At 39.9% G+C, this 20,452-nt stretch overlaps 1 protein-coding gene across 2 annotated transcripts in view; it reads right to left on the bottom strand.

The window, feature by feature from the left end:
- Positions 1-1,353: 1,353 nt before the first annotated feature.
- The window catches only part of Cog3 (component of oligomeric golgi complex 3), a 62,128-nt gene continuing 43,029 nt past the window's right edge, over positions 1,354-20,452 (bottom strand). For both annotated transcript variants that reach the window (XM_090342106.1, XM_090342105.1), the window contains exons 16-23: positions 19,155-19,244; positions 18,064-18,184; positions 14,833-14,921; positions 14,583-14,717; positions 9,123-9,198; positions 6,789-6,916; positions 6,195-6,293; positions 1,354-3,165 (exon numbers count right to left, since the gene is read on the bottom strand). In XM_090342106.1, the coding sequence (XP_090198232.1) occupies positions 3,136-3,165; positions 6,195-6,293; positions 6,789-6,916; positions 9,123-9,198; positions 14,583-14,717; positions 14,833-14,921; positions 18,064-18,184; positions 19,155-19,244 (768 nt within the window). In that variant the 3' untranslated portion in view covers positions 1,354-3,135. The remainder of the gene's footprint in view (positions 3,166-6,194; positions 6,294-6,788; positions 6,917-9,122; positions 9,199-14,582; positions 14,718-14,832; positions 14,922-18,063; positions 18,185-19,154; positions 19,245-20,452) is intronic.

Genomic DNA, 20,452 nt, shown 5'->3' with positions numbered 1-20,452 from the left:
ATGCCTGTGTATATCTGATCATGTAAAATCTTTACTGAAATGAACTCCAGGGAATAAAAACAAGGTCTTTGTTTTGCTCCCCCTCCACCTCTCTCTCTCTCTCATTTAGCTGCCTTTGGGAAGGCAAGGAGGGCACAGAAATGGAGGGACAAAGGATGAACAGATGTAGTGGTTGAATTCACTAGACATTATGTTAAAAAAAAGAATTACACAGAGCCGGTAGTGTAGCCTAATAGTAGAGTGCTTGCCTAGCACACATGAAGCCCTGGGTTTGAGTCCTCTGTACCACATACACAGAAAAAGCCAGCAGTGGTGCTGTGGCTCAAGTGGTAGAGTGCTAGCCTTGAGAAAGCCCAAGGACAGTGCTCAGGGAAGCCCCAGGACTGGCACACATGCCCACACACCAATGAACTATACAATTTGTGGATGGAATGTGAGGGAAATACTGGGGAGAGGAAGGGAAGGGGTGACATTAACCAAAAGGAAATGTACATTGCCTTTCTTCTGTAAGCCCACTGTACATGGCCTTTATAGTAATAAATAAATAAATAAATAAATAAATAAATAAATAAATAAATAAATAAATATGGCATTGCAGGCATGTTGGAAGATTACTTTTTCCCCAGCTGTCCTCCATCATTTACTTTTTCTGTGAGGGAATGTCCTTTAGGACAATTTACTGGCAGCTGTAACCTGCTCCCAACCATACAAACTCCAAAGGTTCTATCAGTCAGGGTTCAGTCCAAAAGTGCATCGTTAGTTAAAACAGGGATATGTAATATTAACAAGTTAATAAAGGAGTAAGAACTCATCAGAACAGCAAACACGTGGCACATTCCTTTTTATGCTTCACATTGAGATTTCAGAAAAGGGAGGGAGGGAGGGAGGGAGGGAGGACCAGGAGTTTGGCCTAGTGGTTGAGTGCTTGCCTAGCATGCACAAAGACCCAGGTTCAATTTCCTGGTACCATCCACATACATAGAAAAGGCCAGAAATGGGGCTGTGACTCAAGTGGTAGCCTTGAGAAAGCCAAGGACAGTGCCCAGGCCCTGAGTTCAAGGCCCAGGACTGGTGAAAGAGGGGGAGAAGCAAGGGGGAGAGGGAAGGGAGAAAGGAGAAGGAGAGAGGAGAGGAGAGGGGAGGGAGGAGAAGGGAGGGGAGGGGAGAGAGAGGAGAAAGAGTGGGAGAGAGGAGAGAGGAGGCTGAAGGCATGGTCAAGTGGTAGAGAACCAGTTGAGGAAGCAAGCAAGATGCCCTGAATTCAAATCCATTAGAAAAAAAAATTTAAAGAAGAATCCACATACATATCAAATCCATGAGGACAGAAAGAAAAAAAACCTGTATTTTAAAAATTCATTTATTAAAAACAGCAATTTCTAGCCAAATAATATAAAGCACTTTAAATTATTTCAAAGTATATACACTCTTTATATAAGTAAACACATGAAACTGTACAGATTTAAACAAATATTCATTTAGCAAACAAGTTGGATCACTATTACCTACCCAGCACTTTGTAAGGTATCAGAGTGTTTCCTAAATAAAAGATCAAACCACAGGCACAAGTGCCATTACATACTCGTATCCCGAAGAACACGCTCGACTGTGTACAGCAAACTAATCAGTGACAGTACTGTACAATAATCATGCCTTCATTTCTTTGGAAAGGCTATTGGAAAACCTAATATACATATAATACACAAAACTGGCTATTTTACAGTTTATTTCATTAAACATATTTAAAACAGTAAATGTAAGTAAATACAATTTTCCTAATTCATTTATGGCAAAGATAGAATATGGACCCTCTACCTTCCCAAAATAGAGAGTTATAATCTCTTTCAAACAACATCCACCACCAATTCAAATGGGATTGAAAAATCTTGTAACCCATACCACAAAGCGACAGGCCCCAAGAGCGCTATGCAGGAGCCTACACTCCTCACACCGCCTGCAAACGAGGTCACCAGCTCCACTCCAGAACCCTCGGCAGCAGCCCACTGCTCGAGAGTTCTCCATGACTCAGAATTCTTTTTCATATATGTGTGTATATGTGTGTGTGTGTGTATACATATATATAAAACACAGAGCTACAGAGGCAAAAAGCAACCCAATTCTGAATCTGAAGAATCTGTGGGGAAATTGGCAGGTGCTCATAATTTGTGATCCCTGATCCAGTGCGGGCAGTGTTTGTCGTCTTTCCCTTTGGGGGTGAATGTGTTCTACTGTGGCAGAGCTGCCACGGCACCGGGCGGGCAGGCCAAGAGATCCACAGCAAGGTTTGTTTGTTTTTTAAAGGGCAGCTGTAACCAAAGGTGGTATACAGAAGAGGAGTAACTCGTTTGTGAGACCCCGTCCCTCATTCATGTCCTTCTCCTTGATGTCCCAGACTCAAGACACCTTAATTCGTAATCCCCACACACCGACAGCCTATAGTGTCCTGAAGATCGGCACTCAAGTGTCAGCCCCACCTGTGCCTAGGGCAGCTCCAGTACCCCACTCGAATGCCCGCACACCAGCAGCTCAAGGGGCACAGGTTACATGAGGCCTCTGCCTCCCCCAGACAAAGATGACACCCTGAATTCCCAGGAGAGCAAGGAAGATGCATTCTTAGAAGTAACTCATCTACTCCCAACTAAACTCCAAACCGGTGGAAGAAACATGACATAAAATAGATTGTAGAAATAAAGATTTCTGGAAGTACAAAAACAGTCACTGTGGAATGCTCATTGATTAAAAGTGTTGCAGTGTCTCACGCATTAGCAGCTTTCCAGTTAGCTGTATTTCCATAAAGTTCTTTGCACTACTTATTGTAACCTATTTTTATTGCACAACTTTTTTAAGGAAACCTTCCCCCCATGGCTACTCTAGAAGCTTCTGCTTGGCGGACCGCTGACACAGGATGACTACCACGGCTCGTCAGTCAATCTTTGGCATATGGTGTCTGTGAGAGGGTAACACCAATCTCTCCACTTCGCTCTGTTACTTCTGCCGGCAGCGCGGAGCAGCGTGCCCAGGTGGCTCTCAAGATTCCCATGTAGCCTTCCTCGGCATCCTGCAGGCCGCAAGACTCCTCAGCACTGGCCCATAGGACACACCGCTGACGCACAGCCCAGCCCAGCCCAGCAGGCCTGCTTAGTTAGACACGGATAGCAGGAAGTTCACCTGAAAAGCAATGTGAATGACTGTGTTAGCTGTGCTGGGGAACATCACCTAGAAAAACGGTGCCTAGACACATAAAAGCAGGAAGTGGGGGAACAAGTTTTCATGGTGCTGGTTTTGTTTTGGTCTTGTTATTTGGTGCAGCTAGTTATCAAATCCATGATCCTCCTACCTCAGCCTCTCAAGTGCTGGGGGAATCAAGATAAATTTTTAGAGCCACTCAGCCCATATGGAGCTACCCTCCATCACCAAATCCAGGCCCAAGAGTCATTTAGAGTCCAGGGACTTTACACATCACTCCAGCACTTATAATGACAGAAATATATGCACCACATAGATGCGACCACTGACAACCAATCAACTGAGACTAGACCAGATTGGAAAGAACATAAAGAATATGACTGGGACTCTAGATTTGAATATAGATCAGACAACAGTACTAACATTAAATTCCTGCTTTGATGACTGTATAGAAGTAAGAAGAAGGTAAGAAAACATCTTTCTCTCTCTTAGGAAATACTCTGAAGGGCTGGAAATGTAGTTTAGTGATAGAATGTTTGCCTAGCATGCATAAGCTCTGGGTTCGATTCCTCAGTACCACATAAACAGAAAAAGACAGAAGTAGCACTGTGGCTCAAGTGGTAGAGTGCTAGCCTTAAGCAAAAGAAGCATAGGCCCTGAGTTCAGAAAGCCCCAGGACTGGCCAAAAACAAACTCTCAAGTGTCACCCAACACACTCTCATATGACTCAAAAGGGGCTTAAAGAAGGGCAGACTGAAGGTGAAGCAAACTGGTCAAAGGTTGGTAAAGGATATATGGGAGCTCCTGGCGCCATCCCTGCATTTTTCCCTCAAAGTATGGAATTATAACAAAATGAAATTCAGACTCAAAATTTTGCACTGCTACATTCTGTTGCCATAGATTAGACCTGGACTGTTCCCTAAAGGCCATATATTCAAGTCTTGGTCCCCACAACGGTGCTACTAGGAGGTGGCGTACGATATAAGAGGTGGAGCCACACATGGGAAGGTCTTTGGGTCACTGGGACATGCCATGAAGAAGTGAGCAGTTTTGCTGCACCACAGACTCCCACTTTGTGCAGCCTCACCATTGGCCTCAAAGCCACTACACCAATAAGCCACAAAGTAAGAACCCCAAATTATAAGCCAAAATAAACCTTTTCCCTGTATAAGTTGATTACCTCACCCAGTGACAGAAAACAAAGTAACACAACAATCTCAGGATCCAGCAACTCCACATCTTTGTTACTACAACCCACGCAGATTGCAGAAGTCTAGACAGCCAAATTAAAGTCTCCTGGACTGAGCCTTCCTTTTCAAGCCTCTCACTCTCCACAGTGACCTGGCTTATTACTGAACTCACAGATGTGCTGTCCTCAGATGGCACTTCTATGAGCTCCCCTCACACCCGTCACCTCCTATGAGTCCCTGCTGTCACAATCACCAAAGCTCCACGGGCCTACCAAAAGCTCCACCCTGACCATTCCTGAGGTTCCAGCCGCATTCTGTCCCCAAGACATATGCTCTTTCACGATCTGCCTATGAACATGCAACCGTGCGTTTCTCTTAGTTTAAAATTTAAAAAAAGCAATAACTCATAAAAAGTTATATCTAGGGACATACACAGACATATATATATATATATATATATATGTATAATATATACAGACATCAAAAAGAATGATGCTGGCCGGGAGTTTGGCCTAGTGGTAGAGTGCTTGCCTGGCATGCATGAAGACCCGGGTTCGATTCCTTGGTACCACATACATAGAAAAAAGCCGGAAGTGGTGCTGAGGCTCAAATGATAGAGTGCTAGCCTTGAGAAAGTCCAAGGACAGAGCTCAGGCCCTGAGCCCAGCCCAGGACTGGCAAAAAAAAAAAAAAGAATGATGCTAGATGGATGGCAGTGGTTTACTCCTATAATCCTAGCTATTCAGAAAGCTGAGATCTGAAAATCAAGGTTCAAAAGCCAACTCAAGAAGGAAAGGACACTCTTATTTCCAATTTAACTGCCAGAAGTGGTGCTGTGGCTCAAAGTGGTAGAGTGCTAGCCTTGAGCAAATGAGCTCAGGGACAGAAGCCACTTCTTGAGTTCAAGCCCTACAACCGACTGGAAAAAAAGAATGTTCTGAACCATGCCAAAACATGTAAGTAAAAGGTGCCAATTAAGAGGAAGGGTTGGAGGGAGGAAAATAGATTAGTTATAAAGCTGGGTGCCCATGGCTCACACCTGTAATCCTAGCTACTCAAGATGCTGAGACCTGAGGATCACAGTTTAGAGTCAGCCCAGGCAGAAAAGTCCCCACAAGACTCTTACTTCCAATTAATCACTAAAAACCCAGAAGTGGTGCTGTAGCTCAAGTAGTAGAGCGGCAAGCCTTGAGCACAAAGAGGCTCAGGGACGGCACCCAGGTCCTGAGTTTAATCCCCACTATTGACCAAAAAAAATAAAAAATAAATAAGACTGTACGTTATCTGATTCCATTTAAAGAAATATCCAGAAGCTGAAAAAGCAAATCTAGAGACAAAAAGGAAATGAACAGGAGAGAAAAACCGAACCACCTCCTAGGAAAGGAATGCCATTTGGGAATGAGAGAAATGTTCTGGAATGACGACTGGATTAACTATGGAATGGGAGCTAACAACTGGGCTTCACACTCAGAGGGAAAAAACAGAACCACCTCTAGTATCTATTCTAATCCCTAAAATAACTTCTATTACTAGGTATATTTCAGACAAATTGCAAATTAACTACCAATATTTGGGTCTTTCACAAACAGGCCATTCAATTTAAACATAGTAATTTTCACTATCAGAAAATTAAAATACGGCTGAAAACTCAAAAACCATCCCCTAAAGCTGGAAACAGCAATTCAAGGTTCAAATTCTTGCTCATTGAAACAAAACAATGCATTGCTTAGTTTTAAAATGAAAACTAAAAATATAATTGCTCAAGCATATCCACTCAAATAAAATACCAGAACCTAATACCAGGTCTTCAAGAGCTGTTACCTGTTCCATGGAAGGACAAGCAATGACGTCAATGTCTTCAGGGCTGAACTCCTCCTTTAACAAGGTGTGGAACTTCTGGAAGACTTGTTGAACATTATTCTTAGGAAGAAGAGCAGGAGATTATATGAGGTAAGTCAAAGAAAACCCACATACACTTTAAATATCAAGCACTGAAAGGTTAAATCATCATGAGTTTTGCAAAAATAGGTAGAGGAAATGCTTTGGGTAATGATGTAAGCTTAACACAAACTGGAAGGTGTAAGTCTTAAATTCTCTCTGATGCTCAATCTCTTGGAGGCTGCTGGAAGCCACTTATTTCCACTATTCACTAGGAAAATGGGGCCTCATTCCTGGAATGCTATGGTCCAATGTGGGGCCACACATCATGTGAAGGAAGGTTTGAGTTTTGGTTGATTTGTTAACTGCTATTTCAAACTTAACATAGAAAACTTAAGACAAAGTGACATTGAAGGGAAAAAGAATCTTGTTGGAGGCCTTTCAAGAATTACAGTAATCATTCATCCGCTTCACTAAGTGCTCCCCAACATTTTCAATGTCTATAAGAGGAAATGGTGGATGAGAAAAGCCACTCACCTTAACAGGCTTGAACAAAATGAACTCTGTCTCTTTGTTGGACAGGTACAGTGACATGCTTCTCAACATCAGTGGCAGCTTTGTCTTTAATGCTTTATAGGCAGTTGTCCCAAGTTCACAAACTTTAGCTGCAAAGAAATTACCCTTGTTAATGTCACAATGGAGAAAATAAAGGTGACTTAAGAAAAACAGTAAACGACTCTATTTCCCCCAAGAATTCCTTTTATAGTTCTTGTTTATGTGGTTTAATCCCAAGCCCTATAAAACATTCAAGTTGCTACAACATATGAACTCTAATCCTTACAGCTAAGGTAACAAACTGCCACCCTTAACGGTTCTCCCTTACTCCTTTCAACACACTTCAGGACCTATCATAGGTATCATTAGATTTGGCAATAGGACGTAGATTCACTCACTCACACACACACACACACACACACACACGAACTGATGCAGTCAGGGGTACTTTAACCAATTTGCTTGAACCACAGAAGTTTAAGGGAATGAAATATCCATTTGTTATATTCTTATACTATATTTACAGACAAGGAATAAAATTCCATTACATAAACCAAGTGCAGTCAATATCTGAAGGAACTATATGGAACAGAGCAGACCCTTATATGACTGCAAAGGAAAAGAGGATTCATTTCACAGATGCTCAAAATTAAAGAAAAGTAAATTCAAGCAGTGAGATAGTTACAAATTGACAAGCATGTGAAAAACAAGGTGGCTGGCTCTCTATATTTTCAAGCTCCTAATTTACAGATTCAACCAACTACAGATTAAAAACAATCAGAAAGCCAGGTGCTGTTAAAAAATGTCCAAGATTTCAATTTCATACACAAATGCATGAATAACGAGGGTAGAATATTAACTGTCTCCATACAATAAACATGTTACAAAGTTTACTTGCCATAAAACAAAGTACAGGACGGGAGGTTCAAGTGGTTAAGTGCCTGCTTGGAAAGCCCAAGGCACTGAGTTGAAATCCCAGAAACACAAAACAGAAACAAAGTACAAATCTAAATATCAAATACAGAATATATAGATTGATATTCTGAAAGTATACAAAAGAAATATTGAAATAAAACTTTTGTCTCACCTGGTGCCAGTAGGTTACAACTGTAATCTTAGATACTTAGGAGCCTAAGATCTAAAGAACACAGTTCAAAGAAAGGCCAGGCAAGAAAGTCTGAGACTTTTACCTCTAATAAACTACTCAAAAAAGCCAAAAGTGTGCTGTGGCTCAAATGGTAGAGCACTAGCCCTGAGCACAAAGAAGCTTGGGGACAGTACCCAGGCCCTGAGTTCAAGCCCCAGGACCAACAAAAACAAAAAAACCAAAAACCCTTGTATATTTACACATCTTCCTGAGAGACACATTCAAATTAACCTAAGACATTCATAAGTGAAAATTCTAATTTTAAAAATTTTAATTTTAACTCAAAGGAAATATCTATCAGACATTACCATTCACTCAATATGGAACAGTAACTATATTAGAAAGGTGATTAGGTATCTGAATGTTGTCACCATTTCTAAATTTAATATAAGTTAGGAGATGAGCAATAATATCAACTTAAAATTATTTATTCTGCTTGTATGTCTACATAAAATACCACACAATGTATCAAAAATAATCCGGTGATTATACTACCTGCTGAGTCTCACAGATAACTCAGTTTTACAATTCTTTTTTTTTTTTTTGCAAACACTCCAAAATGTCACCAGACAATGTAAGTTCGAAAAAATGTGTAAGAAAAGTGACCCAACATTTCTTCATTTACTTGAAAACAGATATAGTCTCTCATAATTTCACTGTCAAATACAGAATTTTCACACATGCTCGATCCTAATGAATGGTGTGGTACAGAAACCAAGTGACTTAAAAATGTTCCCTTAATCTAAGCCACGTTTTATTTTTAACCACTTACATTTTATTTTTTAATTCTTTCTTTCTTGGAAAGCCTGTTGAGATATGAGTAGTGCTGGCCTAGTAAAACCTGCTAGCTTGCATCAACTCCAATCTAGCATCCCAGAGTAAGAAGTCAACTCCACACTGTCACAACAAGGGCCATGTAAATGCAAATGAATAGCAATCTTGAAAAAGCAATCCTGGAGCCAGGAGTGTAGTCTAGTGATAGAGTGCTTTCCTAGCACACACAATGGAATCCCTGAGTTCAATTCCTCAGTACCACATACACACAAAAAGCAAGAAGTGGTGCTGTGGCTCAAATAGTAGACCGTTAGCCTAGAAAAAGCTCAAGGACAGTGCCCAAGCACTCCAGTACTGGCAAAAATAATTAAAAATAAAAAATAAAATCTGAATACCTGGTTGTGCCCAAGGCTGTTGGGAAAGGGTATATTTGGGGCCGCCTTGACTCGCCATTGTTTTTAATGCTGAAACCTAGTAGAACAAAGAAAAGAAAGCTTCATTCAACAGTGAAAAAATAAAACGTCAAAGAGTACCAATACTGTTTCAACCTATTAAACCCTACTGATAAATGTACAACTCTAATAAAAATACAATGTTTCACAATCTTTTACAGTTAGTAAAAACTTTTAGCAAGACTTCTGTGATTCAATGTACATAATATCCTACAAAAGAACCATGCCAAAGTCCTACAAAGGCATTCTTCCAGAAACATTTTCAGCTAGGAAAGTCTTTAAGTGCACTGTTACATTAGTGCCAAATTATTACTATACTTTATTAAAAAATATGTCATCCACAGCTGAATAAAAAAACTCTGGTCCATATGCAAGATTTTTTTTTTTAATTGTAACACAGGCAGGAAAAATGCTGTTAAAAACAAAGAAGCCAGGTGCTGGTGGCTCACGCCTGCAATCCTAGCTACTCAGGAAGGCTGAGATCTGAGGATCGAGGTTCAAAGCCAGCCCAGGCAAGAAAGTATGTGAGACTGTTATCTCCAATTAACCACCAGAAAACCAGAAGTGATGCTGTGGCTCACGTGGTAGAGCACTGGCCCAGCACCCAGGCCCAGAGTTCAAGCCCACAACCCCCTCCCTCCCAGCAAAAAAAAAGAGAAAGAAAAACCTAAGCATCAATTCTTTGGTTTTCTTACAAAAAGGTTCAAATAAATATTTAGACGGGTATAATGTTGACTCAGGTCTCTTCCAGCCTTCTCTCATTATTTTGTCTCCATATATATGCATATTTGTGTGTATATACATATATGCAGGTATGTTTTGTACATTTATTGTGCAAATATATATCTGTATGATGTACAAATCCATGAATATGTATGTCTTGGTCTAGTATGTATGTCTTAGATCTAGCTCCCATATATGAGCAAAGCTTATGTATTGGCTTTCCTTGAGCTTGCTTAATCTCTATAATTCTACCCAATCCTGCAAATGACCCTTCATTTTTAGATATGGCTTTAGTCCATGGTATACATGCACCATATCTTCTTTATCCATTCATTAATTGTCAGGCACCTCAACTGATTCCATTTGGAAATTTTGAACAGCAGTGCATGAAGGTACCCTTATATACTAACATATTCTTTCCGTTACATGCTCCATCACGGAATGATGAGGTCAAAGTAAATCTATTTTTAGTTTCCCATAGTGGTTGTATAAGTTTATAGTTTCACCAGTAGTGTAAGAGAGTTCTCTTTTCCCTATAACTCTTCCAACATTTGTTTGCTTTCAGGGTTTTTATTGTTGTTTTGTTTTTGTGGGTCATAGGGCTTGAACTCAGCCTGAGCACTACCCCTGAGTTCTTTAGCTCTAGGCTACCACCCTAACCCTAGGCCTGAGTGCTGTCCTTGAGCTCTACAGCTAAAGGCTACTGCCCTACTCTTGAGCCCCATTTCCTGTTTTCTAGTGGTTAATTGGAGATAAGAGTTCCAGGTCCTTTTGTGCCCAGGCTGGCTCTGAATGTTGATCCTCAGATCTCAGCCTCCTAAGTAGCTAGGATTACAGGCATGAGCCACCGCACCAGCAATATTCTTTGTTTTGTTTTTTGTTGTTGTTGTTGTTGTTTTTGCCAGTTCTGGGGCTTCAACTCAGAGCCTAGGCACTGTCCTTGATACTTTTTACTCAAGGCTAGTGCTCTGCCACTTGAGCCACAGTACCACTTCCAACTTTTTCTTAGTATGTGGTACCAAGGAATTGAACCCAGGACTTTGTGCATACTCACCCAGCCCTCTTACCACTAGGCTACTCTTCAGGCCATTTTTTATTTTTTCAAGCCATGAGGCTTGAACTCTGAGCCTGGGCACTGTCCCTGAGCATCTGAGCTCAAGGCTAGCACTCTACCACTTTGAGCCACAGTACCACAATTATAGTCTCACGGACTTTCATGCCCAGCTTTGAATTGTGATCCTCAGATTCAGCCTCCTGAGTAGCTAGGAATACAGGTGTGAGCCACCAGCATCTGGCCTTACGACCATTTTTGAGTGTTGGTCCTACTTCAGACTCAGCCTGGGCTATACTAGGGGAAAAAAATCCTGTGAACAGCTGTCCAAGGAGCCCTTCTATACACATATAGCATATCCCTAGAGAACTACTGTATAATTCAGAACTAGAAGATTTTCTACACAACATCTAAAACATATAACCAGAGTTTTGCCAGACTTACCAAACACACAAGGATTAACTGGACAACTCTATCACTGATTTCGATTCTCTTCATTTTCAGAAAAACTGCTGTCTAAGCTGGGCATGGTGGCTCACACGTGTAATCCTAGCTACTAAGGAGGCTAAGATCTTAAGATCCCCATTCAAAGCCAGCCTGGGCAAGACAGAACCTAAGATTCTTATCTCCAATCAATCACTAGAAAATGGAAGTGGTACTGTGGCTCAGGGGTAAGGTAAGGCCGTAGGACAGCATTCAGGCCCAGAATTCAAGCCCCAAGACCCACCAAAACAAAACAAAACAAAAAAAAAACCCTGCTGTCTAGAATAACTCTTTTAACTGGAGATTTTTTTCCTTAATCTATTTGGTGATTTCAATTCTGCTCTGATATTAACAATATTCATCTACAAAATTTCCCACCAGTATCACATAAATGTTCTCCCTCAAATCATATTACAATCTACAAACTGCTTTTCTATGCAGACAATTTCAGGAAAAAAAATGGTAATTTACCTGTATATTACAAAGAAACAGTACTTACACTCTTCTTTAAAAAGTCAGAATCTAGGGCGGGAGTTTGGCCTAGTGGTAAAGTGCTTGCCTAGCATGCACGAAGACCTGGGTTCAATTCCTCAGTACCACATACATAGAAAAAAGCCAGAAGTGGTGCTGAGGCTCAAGTGGTAGAGCTCTAGCCTTGAGAAAGCCCAAAACAGTGCTCAGGCCCTGAGTTCAAGCTACAGGACTGGCAAAAAAAAGTCAGAATCTAGGATTTGAAGCCAGCTACCCAGGAAAGTCCACGAGATGCTCATCTCCAATAAACTACTCAGCCCCGAAGTGGTGCTGTGGCTAAAAGTAGTAGAGCACTAGGATTGAGGGAAGCTCAGGGATAATACTCAAGCCCTGAGTTCAAACACCCTAACTGGCATGGGTGGGGGGTGGGGTGGTAGGGAATACACACAAAAACCTAGGGTTTTTTATTTTTTGGGGGAAGGGGGTCAGTTGTGGGGCTTGAACTTTGGGCCTGGATGCTGTCCCTGAGCTCTTCAGCTCAAGGCTACTACCTACCCCTGGGTCTGGGCATTGTCCCTGAATTCTTCACCTCAAGGCTACTGCCCTACTCCTTGAGCCACAGTGGTACTTCTGGTTTTGTAGGGGTTAACTGGAGATGAGAGTCTCATGGTCTTTAATGCCTGGGCTGGCTCTGAACTGGAGTCCTCCTCAGATCTCAGCCTCCTGAGTAGCTAGGAATACAGGCATGAGCCACCACGCTCAGCTAAGTTTTCTTTTGTTGATGTTGTTGTTGGGTTTTTGTGTGTTTTTTTTTTTAAGAAGTCTCACAGACTTTTCTGCTTAGGCTGACTTCAAAATACAATGTTCAGATCTCAGCCTCCTAAGTAGCTAGGATAATAGATGTGAGCTACTGGTACCTGGCTTGTTTTTGTTATTTATAACTGGCATCTTCTGTGTGTACCACAGGCATACTAGCTGATGACCAGCAACACGTTCTTAATGAACAAGCTGTATAGTTGTGTCTTTGTTGTTCCACAGACACACCCTATCTGGCCAGCTAACCAGGTAAGATTCATCCAACTTGAGAGAAAATACTTCCACAAGTTTATTTTTTATATGATATCCTCAAATATCAGTCTGATATATTTAAAAAGAGAGAGAGACTTAATGAAAGTTAGCTTGAAGACTTTTAAAACACTTGTTTAGTTTTTGGGGTTTTTTTTTTGGGGGGGGGGGAAGGGGAAGAGGCCTTGAACTTTGGGCCTGAGCACTGTCCCTGAGCTCTTCAGCTCAAGGCTACTGCCCTTGAGCTACAGAGCCACTTCCAGTTTTCTTTTTTTTTTTTTTAATTTTATTTTTTATTGTTGGGGTAATATATAGAGGGGTTACAGTTACATTCGTCAGATAGTAGGTACATTACTTCTTACACATTGATACCCCTTCTCATGTTTTTGTCCCCATTTCCCTCTCCCAACCCCCTCCAAATCATCTTGTTTTCTCCCCTTTCCTATCTCAACTAAACAAATAAACGTATATATAATATACCAGAAAACAAAGTCAGATACAGTAGCAATATGATTAACCAAAAGGCAACGAAAGAGAAGAGAAATAACATAGTACATTAAGAACAACAATCACACAAGATAAAGCTCTTGTTTCCATATCCTAGAGATCCTTTCATTTAGTCTTATTCTATATGACCTTATGTACCTAAGTTTTAAGCTATTGTAATCCTCTGCTAGGAGAGTCTTAGATGTGTACTAATTACTGTAAATGAGGGAAAACATTGAGTCTATGTTCCTTTGGGTCTGGCTTACAAATGAGTGATGTCATTTTTTCTGATGGCACCATAGAATTCCATTGTTGATTCCTCAAAAGACTAAACACAGAGCTCCCCTATGACCCAGCAATGCCACTCCTATGTATTTACCCAAACATCCAGAAACAAAGACGTTCACTGCAGCACTTCCAGTTTTTTAGTGGTTAACTGGAGATAAAAGTCTCATGGTTTTTAGTGCCTGAGCTGGCTTTGAATCTTAGCCTCCTGAGTAGCTAGGATCACAAGTGTGAGCCACCACACCTGGCTCTGTCTTATTTTTTAAATAGTTAGGTTGAAGTAAGAATGTCAAAATGGCCGTGATCCACCTTTCTTTTTTTTTAATAGCACTTGCCAGGTGGTATATTTTTGTCCAGGTGATGGAAGTCTGACTGCAGTATCTGCTTATATTTAATGTATACATTTAGCAGTTAACATGTCAGTAGAAATTCTTCAATTCTCAAATATCCAGAAAAATAAAAGAACCAAATTGAATTTAGAAAAAGAAAAATCTCCCATTTAATAGTAGAAAATTTAGACATACAGATTGAGGCTCAGTATCAGAGGAAGTTACTCGACAGTGCTGAGTCCCTGCCCACATGCAGGTAACTCACAATGAAGACAGCATAAGGATACCTCTGCAGTGTTTGCACTCTTCTTCCTCACAACAACTCTACAGCATACCTAAAAGTCCGCAAATGTAAAACTTCCATGACAGGAAACAGTGATTTCCTAAACAGTCACTAAACCATGGGCCTATTGTCAGTCTCCTCATGTGAAGATTTTCACCAGGAAGTAAGTCAAAGGAAAACTAGGGAAGAATGAAAACGCCTTCCCAAGAAGACACCTCCATCTGTACCTTTGTCATGAACTCCTCCAGCTGCTCTACAAACAGCTTGGTCTGCTGCTGAATAAACTGTTCACAGGCAGATTTGAGGTGCCGGTCTACATCTTTCTTCGAGTCAAGATAGTGTTCTCTTATCTCAGGAGTACCCTGAAAAAAAAAAAAAAAGACAATTTCCTCCTGGTTTTTTTATATGCCAAGAAATTATGGACATGTAAAGAATGTGGCTTAGTACCCACCACCAATGAAACAGACTCCTTCTCACCTCCAATAAGAACTCTATCAAGGCATTGTTGCTATTCAGCCTAAAAAATCTTGGAACAGTCATAGGATTCAGGATTTTAAATGCTGCATCTGTGAAACAAAATTACTCATCCAGTGAATATGTACAATTTCAACAGAGAAGCCCTGTGTAACATGCGCAAGCTCTCTATTGTGGTAAAACACAAGGCACTCATCTTCACTAAGTCACCTCCAGGGCCAGCTGAGGGCAAGATGCACACTAGTGATGGCTACAGTCCCCACACAGTTATTTTCCAGAATAGTGTCCACTTACAGAATAAAAAGAAAAAATGATACGTGTAAATGTTCATTGCTTTACTTTTAGATGATAAACAGTTTTTAAATATACATATAGTATGTACATACTTACCCAGCTTCTTTGTTAAGGTCTTGGCTGGCACAGAAATTTATCCACTTGAAGCAGAGTGAATAAACTAATGTGTCAGCCAAGAAGAAAACACCAAAAGGACATATTTACCCCTCAACCTCCAGACTAACTAGAATCTATGCAAAGTATTAACTGAGGTTTCATTGATGTTCAAATGCAATAAGATATACCGTTAGTCAAGAGGTTAGAGGATTAAAAGTGAAGACAGCAAATATTAAATGATAGTTTAAAACAGACTGTTGCTTTGCTTAGCTTTGTCAAACCACAGAAAGCAAAGCATGAAATGTTTCTAATGCTCATTTTGCATTTCTTTAAATCTTTAAGTCATTGTACAAAAAAAAAATACTGTCAAGCAAATGCCACTATAATATTTACTGCCTTGACCTCAGTTTTAATGAAAAGAACATGTATCAGATTCAGTAGTCAAAGTAAACCTTCAATAACTGGCTCTCTGTTGTCTTTTCTATAAGACCTGAAAGATTCCTTTTGCAATAAACAGATCACATCACCATATGGTAAGCTTACATATTTTGGAAAAACAAATTCTGCCAAAATCTTGGGTTCCGTCATTGTTTCACACCTCAGTTAAATCTGTATTTAGAACCAAATGGCAACAATTCAGAAATTAGGAGGAAAAAAAAATAATAAGCCTTGTGCTGGTGGCTCCTGCCTGTAATCCCAGCTTCTCGGGAGGCTGATATCTGAGGACTGAGGTCCAAAGCCAGCTCAGGCAGGAAAGTCTATGAGACTCATATCTACAATTAACTACCAAAACCTTGGAAGTGGCACTATGACTCTAAGTAGTAGAGCACTAGCCTTAAGCAAAAAAGCTCAAGGACAGTGCCCAGGCTCTGAGTTCAAGCCCCAAGTCAAACAAAAATTAAAAAGTAAAAATAAAAACAGAAGGGGATATGTGGCTCAAGTGTTACGAGTGGCAGCCTTGAGCAAAATAGCCAACAAAGAGCACAAAGCCCTGAGTTCAAGCCCTAGGATTGGCATCCAAAAAAAATACAAAAAAATAAAGGTTACTTTCTGGAACTGAATGTCATGGCTCAAGCGGCAGAGTGTCAGCCCCAATACCTACATACACACACACACTCCGAGGATCACAGTCCAGAGGCAGACAAATCAAAAGACTCTTATCTCCAATTAATCAGCAAAAAGTCAAATATGGAGGTATGGCTCAAATGATAAGAGCATCAGCTTTAAGTGAAAAAGCCAAGCAAGAGCAGAAGGCCCGAGTTCATGCCCCAGTACTGACACAAAAAAGAAAGAAAAAGAAAATCCACCCTGACATATCCCATCATCCCTGACCTCACATTGAAAAGAAAACAAGAAGGAAATCAATCTGAAGAGCTGGGAGATGGAAGTCTCAGACACAAAAAACTTGTTTAGAAGAATTATACATTCCTGGGCCAGGAATGGAGCCTAGTCATAGAGTGCTCACCTAGCATGCATGAAACTCTGGGATTCCTCCACACCACATTCAGAGAAAAAGTAAGAAATGGTGCTGTGGCTCAAGTGGCAGAGCAAAAGGCCTGAGCAAAACATGTCCAAAGATAGTGCTCAGGCCCTGAGTTCAAGCCTCAGGAAAAGTACATCCCTTAAAGGCAAGAAATTTGACTTCTGTTAGGGAAAAATGGCCAAGAATAAGAATAAGACACATGGGCTTATCCTGTGTGGTGGGTAGAACAGCAGGGAGAAAACAGCAGGCTGCTTTAACATATCAGGTCACAATAAAGCCCATTGAGTTAAGTACACTCTCAAATATTTTTTTTAATTCCACTTATTATAAACATAGTAATTAGGAAACTAAACTCCTGACATCTTCAGAAATTATGTATTTGTGAGTTGCTCTGAATCACAGACCACAAAAAATACTTTTGGTCTCAATTGCTCCAATACATAGGACAGCAGTTAATTTATCACATAAATGAACTGGCTTAGGGCAAAAGAGCTTAAATCTCTTGGAAAGAATTAACATTTACAAAAATTCATAAGGAATTAAGGAAAATGGTATTTACAGTACATCCTTAACTTATGTTTAAGATCAGTAACTTAGAAAGTATTTTGATCTTTTAAAAAATCATCTCTCATTTATTCAGAGCCAAATCAACAGAATGGACAAATCATCTTCCCCATGGTAAGGTGATAGATATTTCCACTTCGAAGACCCTCTTGACATGACAACTTAACTAGCTAATTTAATGACAGTTCCTTTAGTTTATTTAATTCCCTAAAACTTAAGGAAATTAACAACCATATTAACATATAGGATACAGAATCATTCTTAATGATTTTAATTATCAGTGAAGGTATCATGACACTTTCATTGTGTTCCTTTTATCTAGGAGGAAGGTAGAGTAGGAATGCTAAAATATCCATCTATTATTACGTAAGAGCCAGGAAATGACAAGCCAAAAACAAAACCTGTCTCAATAAGCATTTCTCCCATTTTATCTAGCTTCAGGAATTGTCACAAACAAGTTAATAAGTCCATCAGTCCAATTAGCTAATACATATTATTTATTTAGTAGGTAGCTATTAGACTGATTTTTCATTTTCTGACTATAATAAAAATGTGGTAGAGCCTAAGGGAGGGACTACTGTATCACAAATTGAAATGCTCAGCTACAGTTTCCCTCATCAAGAAAATAAAGCTAGTTAGGAGTAATTAGGATACTGACAGCTCAGTTTAGTATGAACAAATAACATACTTAGCAAGCAAAGCATGCAAAAAGAATTGCAGATGAACATAAAATAAACCTATAATCTGTGCTGACACATTTGGATAGGTCAAACACTCATGTCAGCCAGAACAAGTACCTCTAGTTTTCTTGAGGTCCAGGGAAATTTCCTTAATGGTGAATTCAGTGTGAAATGGAGCAATTTGTTCACGAAGAATCAAAAGGTGCTTAATTAAGAAAAGTTGTCCATCAATCTGAGTCTAAATTTTAAGACGGAAAAATAGAAATCACAGGATTAAATCAAACAGGAGCACATAAAACATGTTATTAATCAACAATAATCCTTTGTTATACCATGAACACTAATTAAAACTTGTTCATCTATAATGTTATTTTCCATCCTCTTCTAGTCCCTAAATCAAAATTTCATTCAACTCTCCATCCATCAATGAGGAAACGGAGTGTTCACATACAAAGGGAAAGCTTTTCCAGCAACAAAATGCCAAATTCTGATAAGACTTTTTTTTTGTCTAAGTTTAAAAGTTAGAACCCAAGTTTGCAAATACAGAAGTTACAGAGTTTAAACACTCCAAGCAAAAATGAAATTATGTCTATAAACAAGCTCCACATCCCTTTAACTACAGGCAAAAGGAGTTTTAAGTACAGAAATAAACAGAACACCACCACTGACCATACTGTACTTCCTGACAAGGCCATGAAAGCAGCATACACCAGTAAATTCACAGCTCTATGCCCATCCTGACTAAAAACCTTGAGCCATGCAAACTACTTGCAGCCAAGTAACTGAAGGATTACAGCTGCCTGCTCTCAGAACTGACAAGGATTTCCTCCAGAGAAGGTCATTTAACTATTTAAAACACTATTAAAGGAATGATTAAATTTCTGTTTCTTTAAAAAATATTTCCCTTGCTATTACAAGGAAACTATAATACCATCTCCCCAGTTGCTAAGGCTGTCAACAAGAATCTTTCACCCTATAGAATTTATGATGTAAGTACAGTTTTTGATACATTAGCAAAATTAGACTTTTGATAGAGTAGTCTTTATTGAGCACTACAATGAAATGCTAGCTTTCCTCAATGGACCTCAAAATTCAATTGTACTACACAAATCTCTCTGCCAAACTGGCTTTAACTTTCCATGCCTATAAAGAATATATTGTACAGTATTATTATAAGTAATAAAATTTCACCTAACACTTCATCAAACCTTGTTTTTGCTGATAGACTCTGATGCTCCCAGTAAGGACTGAATGCAGGCAGACAAGGCTTCCTGGGATAATCCTTGGAACACAGCCCTCTGGTGGAGCAAAAAAAAAGAAACATGAATATGTGGCAAATCACAAAAATAGTAAAGAGAAAATCCCCTAGGCCCTAAAGGCCACAAATATTACTTGCTTTCATCATTGGGTTTATCTATTACTGGTCCCACTTCTTCTGGAGTTTTCTATTCCTATGCAATCTTCCTAGACCAAAACATGGTTTTTATTTATTTGGGAGGGAAGGGGTTGGGGTTTTTTTTATTTGTTTTGCCAGTACTGAGGCTTGAACTCAAGGCCTACGCACTGTCTCAAGGCTAGAGCTCTACCACTTGAGCCACAGCACCACTCTTAGTCTTTTCTGTTTATGTGATTGTGAGGACTCAAATCCAGAGCTTCATGCATGGTAGGCAAGCACTCTACCACTAAGCCACATTCCCAGCCCCAACATAAGGGGCTGTGACATGCACACATGTCTAGAATAGTCACATGCCTCTTCAATAAATATGTACTAGCACATGTTCCACGCCATGCTAGATGCAGACAAGCAGGGTTCTGACTCCGATATAATCTTACTTATGGAGATATATTTTAAAGCTGTACCTGACTTTGTTACCTGGTATACTGTGTATACATTTGTTTATTTGAAATAAGATGAATTAGAGGGGGTGGGGGAGGGAAATGGGGATAAAAACATGAGAAGGGGTAGTAATGTGTAAGAAGTAATGCACCTATCTGGTGAATGTAACTGTAACCCTTCTATACATTACCCCGATAATAAAAAATAAATTTAAAAAATGGCATATAAAAAAAAACTATAAAAGAAATCTTAAGTAAATACTATTCAAATCTTTAACTCAAGCTGGGTACTGGCAGCTCATACCTATTTAATCCTAGCTATTCAGGAGGCTGAGATTCGAGGATCAAGGTTCAAAGCTAGCCAGAGCAGAAAGTTGATAAGACTCTTACCTCCAATTAACCCCCAGAAAACTGGAATGGTGCTATGGCACGAAGTGGCAGAATACTAGCTTCAAACAAAAGAGCTCAGGAATAGAAAACCCTATGACTGACAAAAATCCCAGGCAATTAACCAGTACTGTGTTTTGAGATTCAAGTGCACAGCTCTTCATTACAGTATCAAAGGAAGGGAGGGAAGGATGCAAGGAGGGAGGGAAGAAAGGAGGGAGGGAAAGAGGGAGAGAGGGAAGGAAAGACAAAGAGAAAAAATACAAATGTTCAATGATGGGAG

This window comes from Megascapheus bottae, chromosome 11 (genome assembly GCF_031878675.1).
Source record: "Megascapheus bottae isolate mThoBot1 chromosome 11, mThoBot2.hap1, whole genome shotgun sequence".
NCBI classification, from domain to species: domain Eukaryota; kingdom Metazoa; phylum Chordata; class Mammalia; order Rodentia; family Geomyidae; genus Megascapheus; species Megascapheus bottae.
This window is presented reverse-complemented; position numbering and strand designations above follow the sequence as displayed.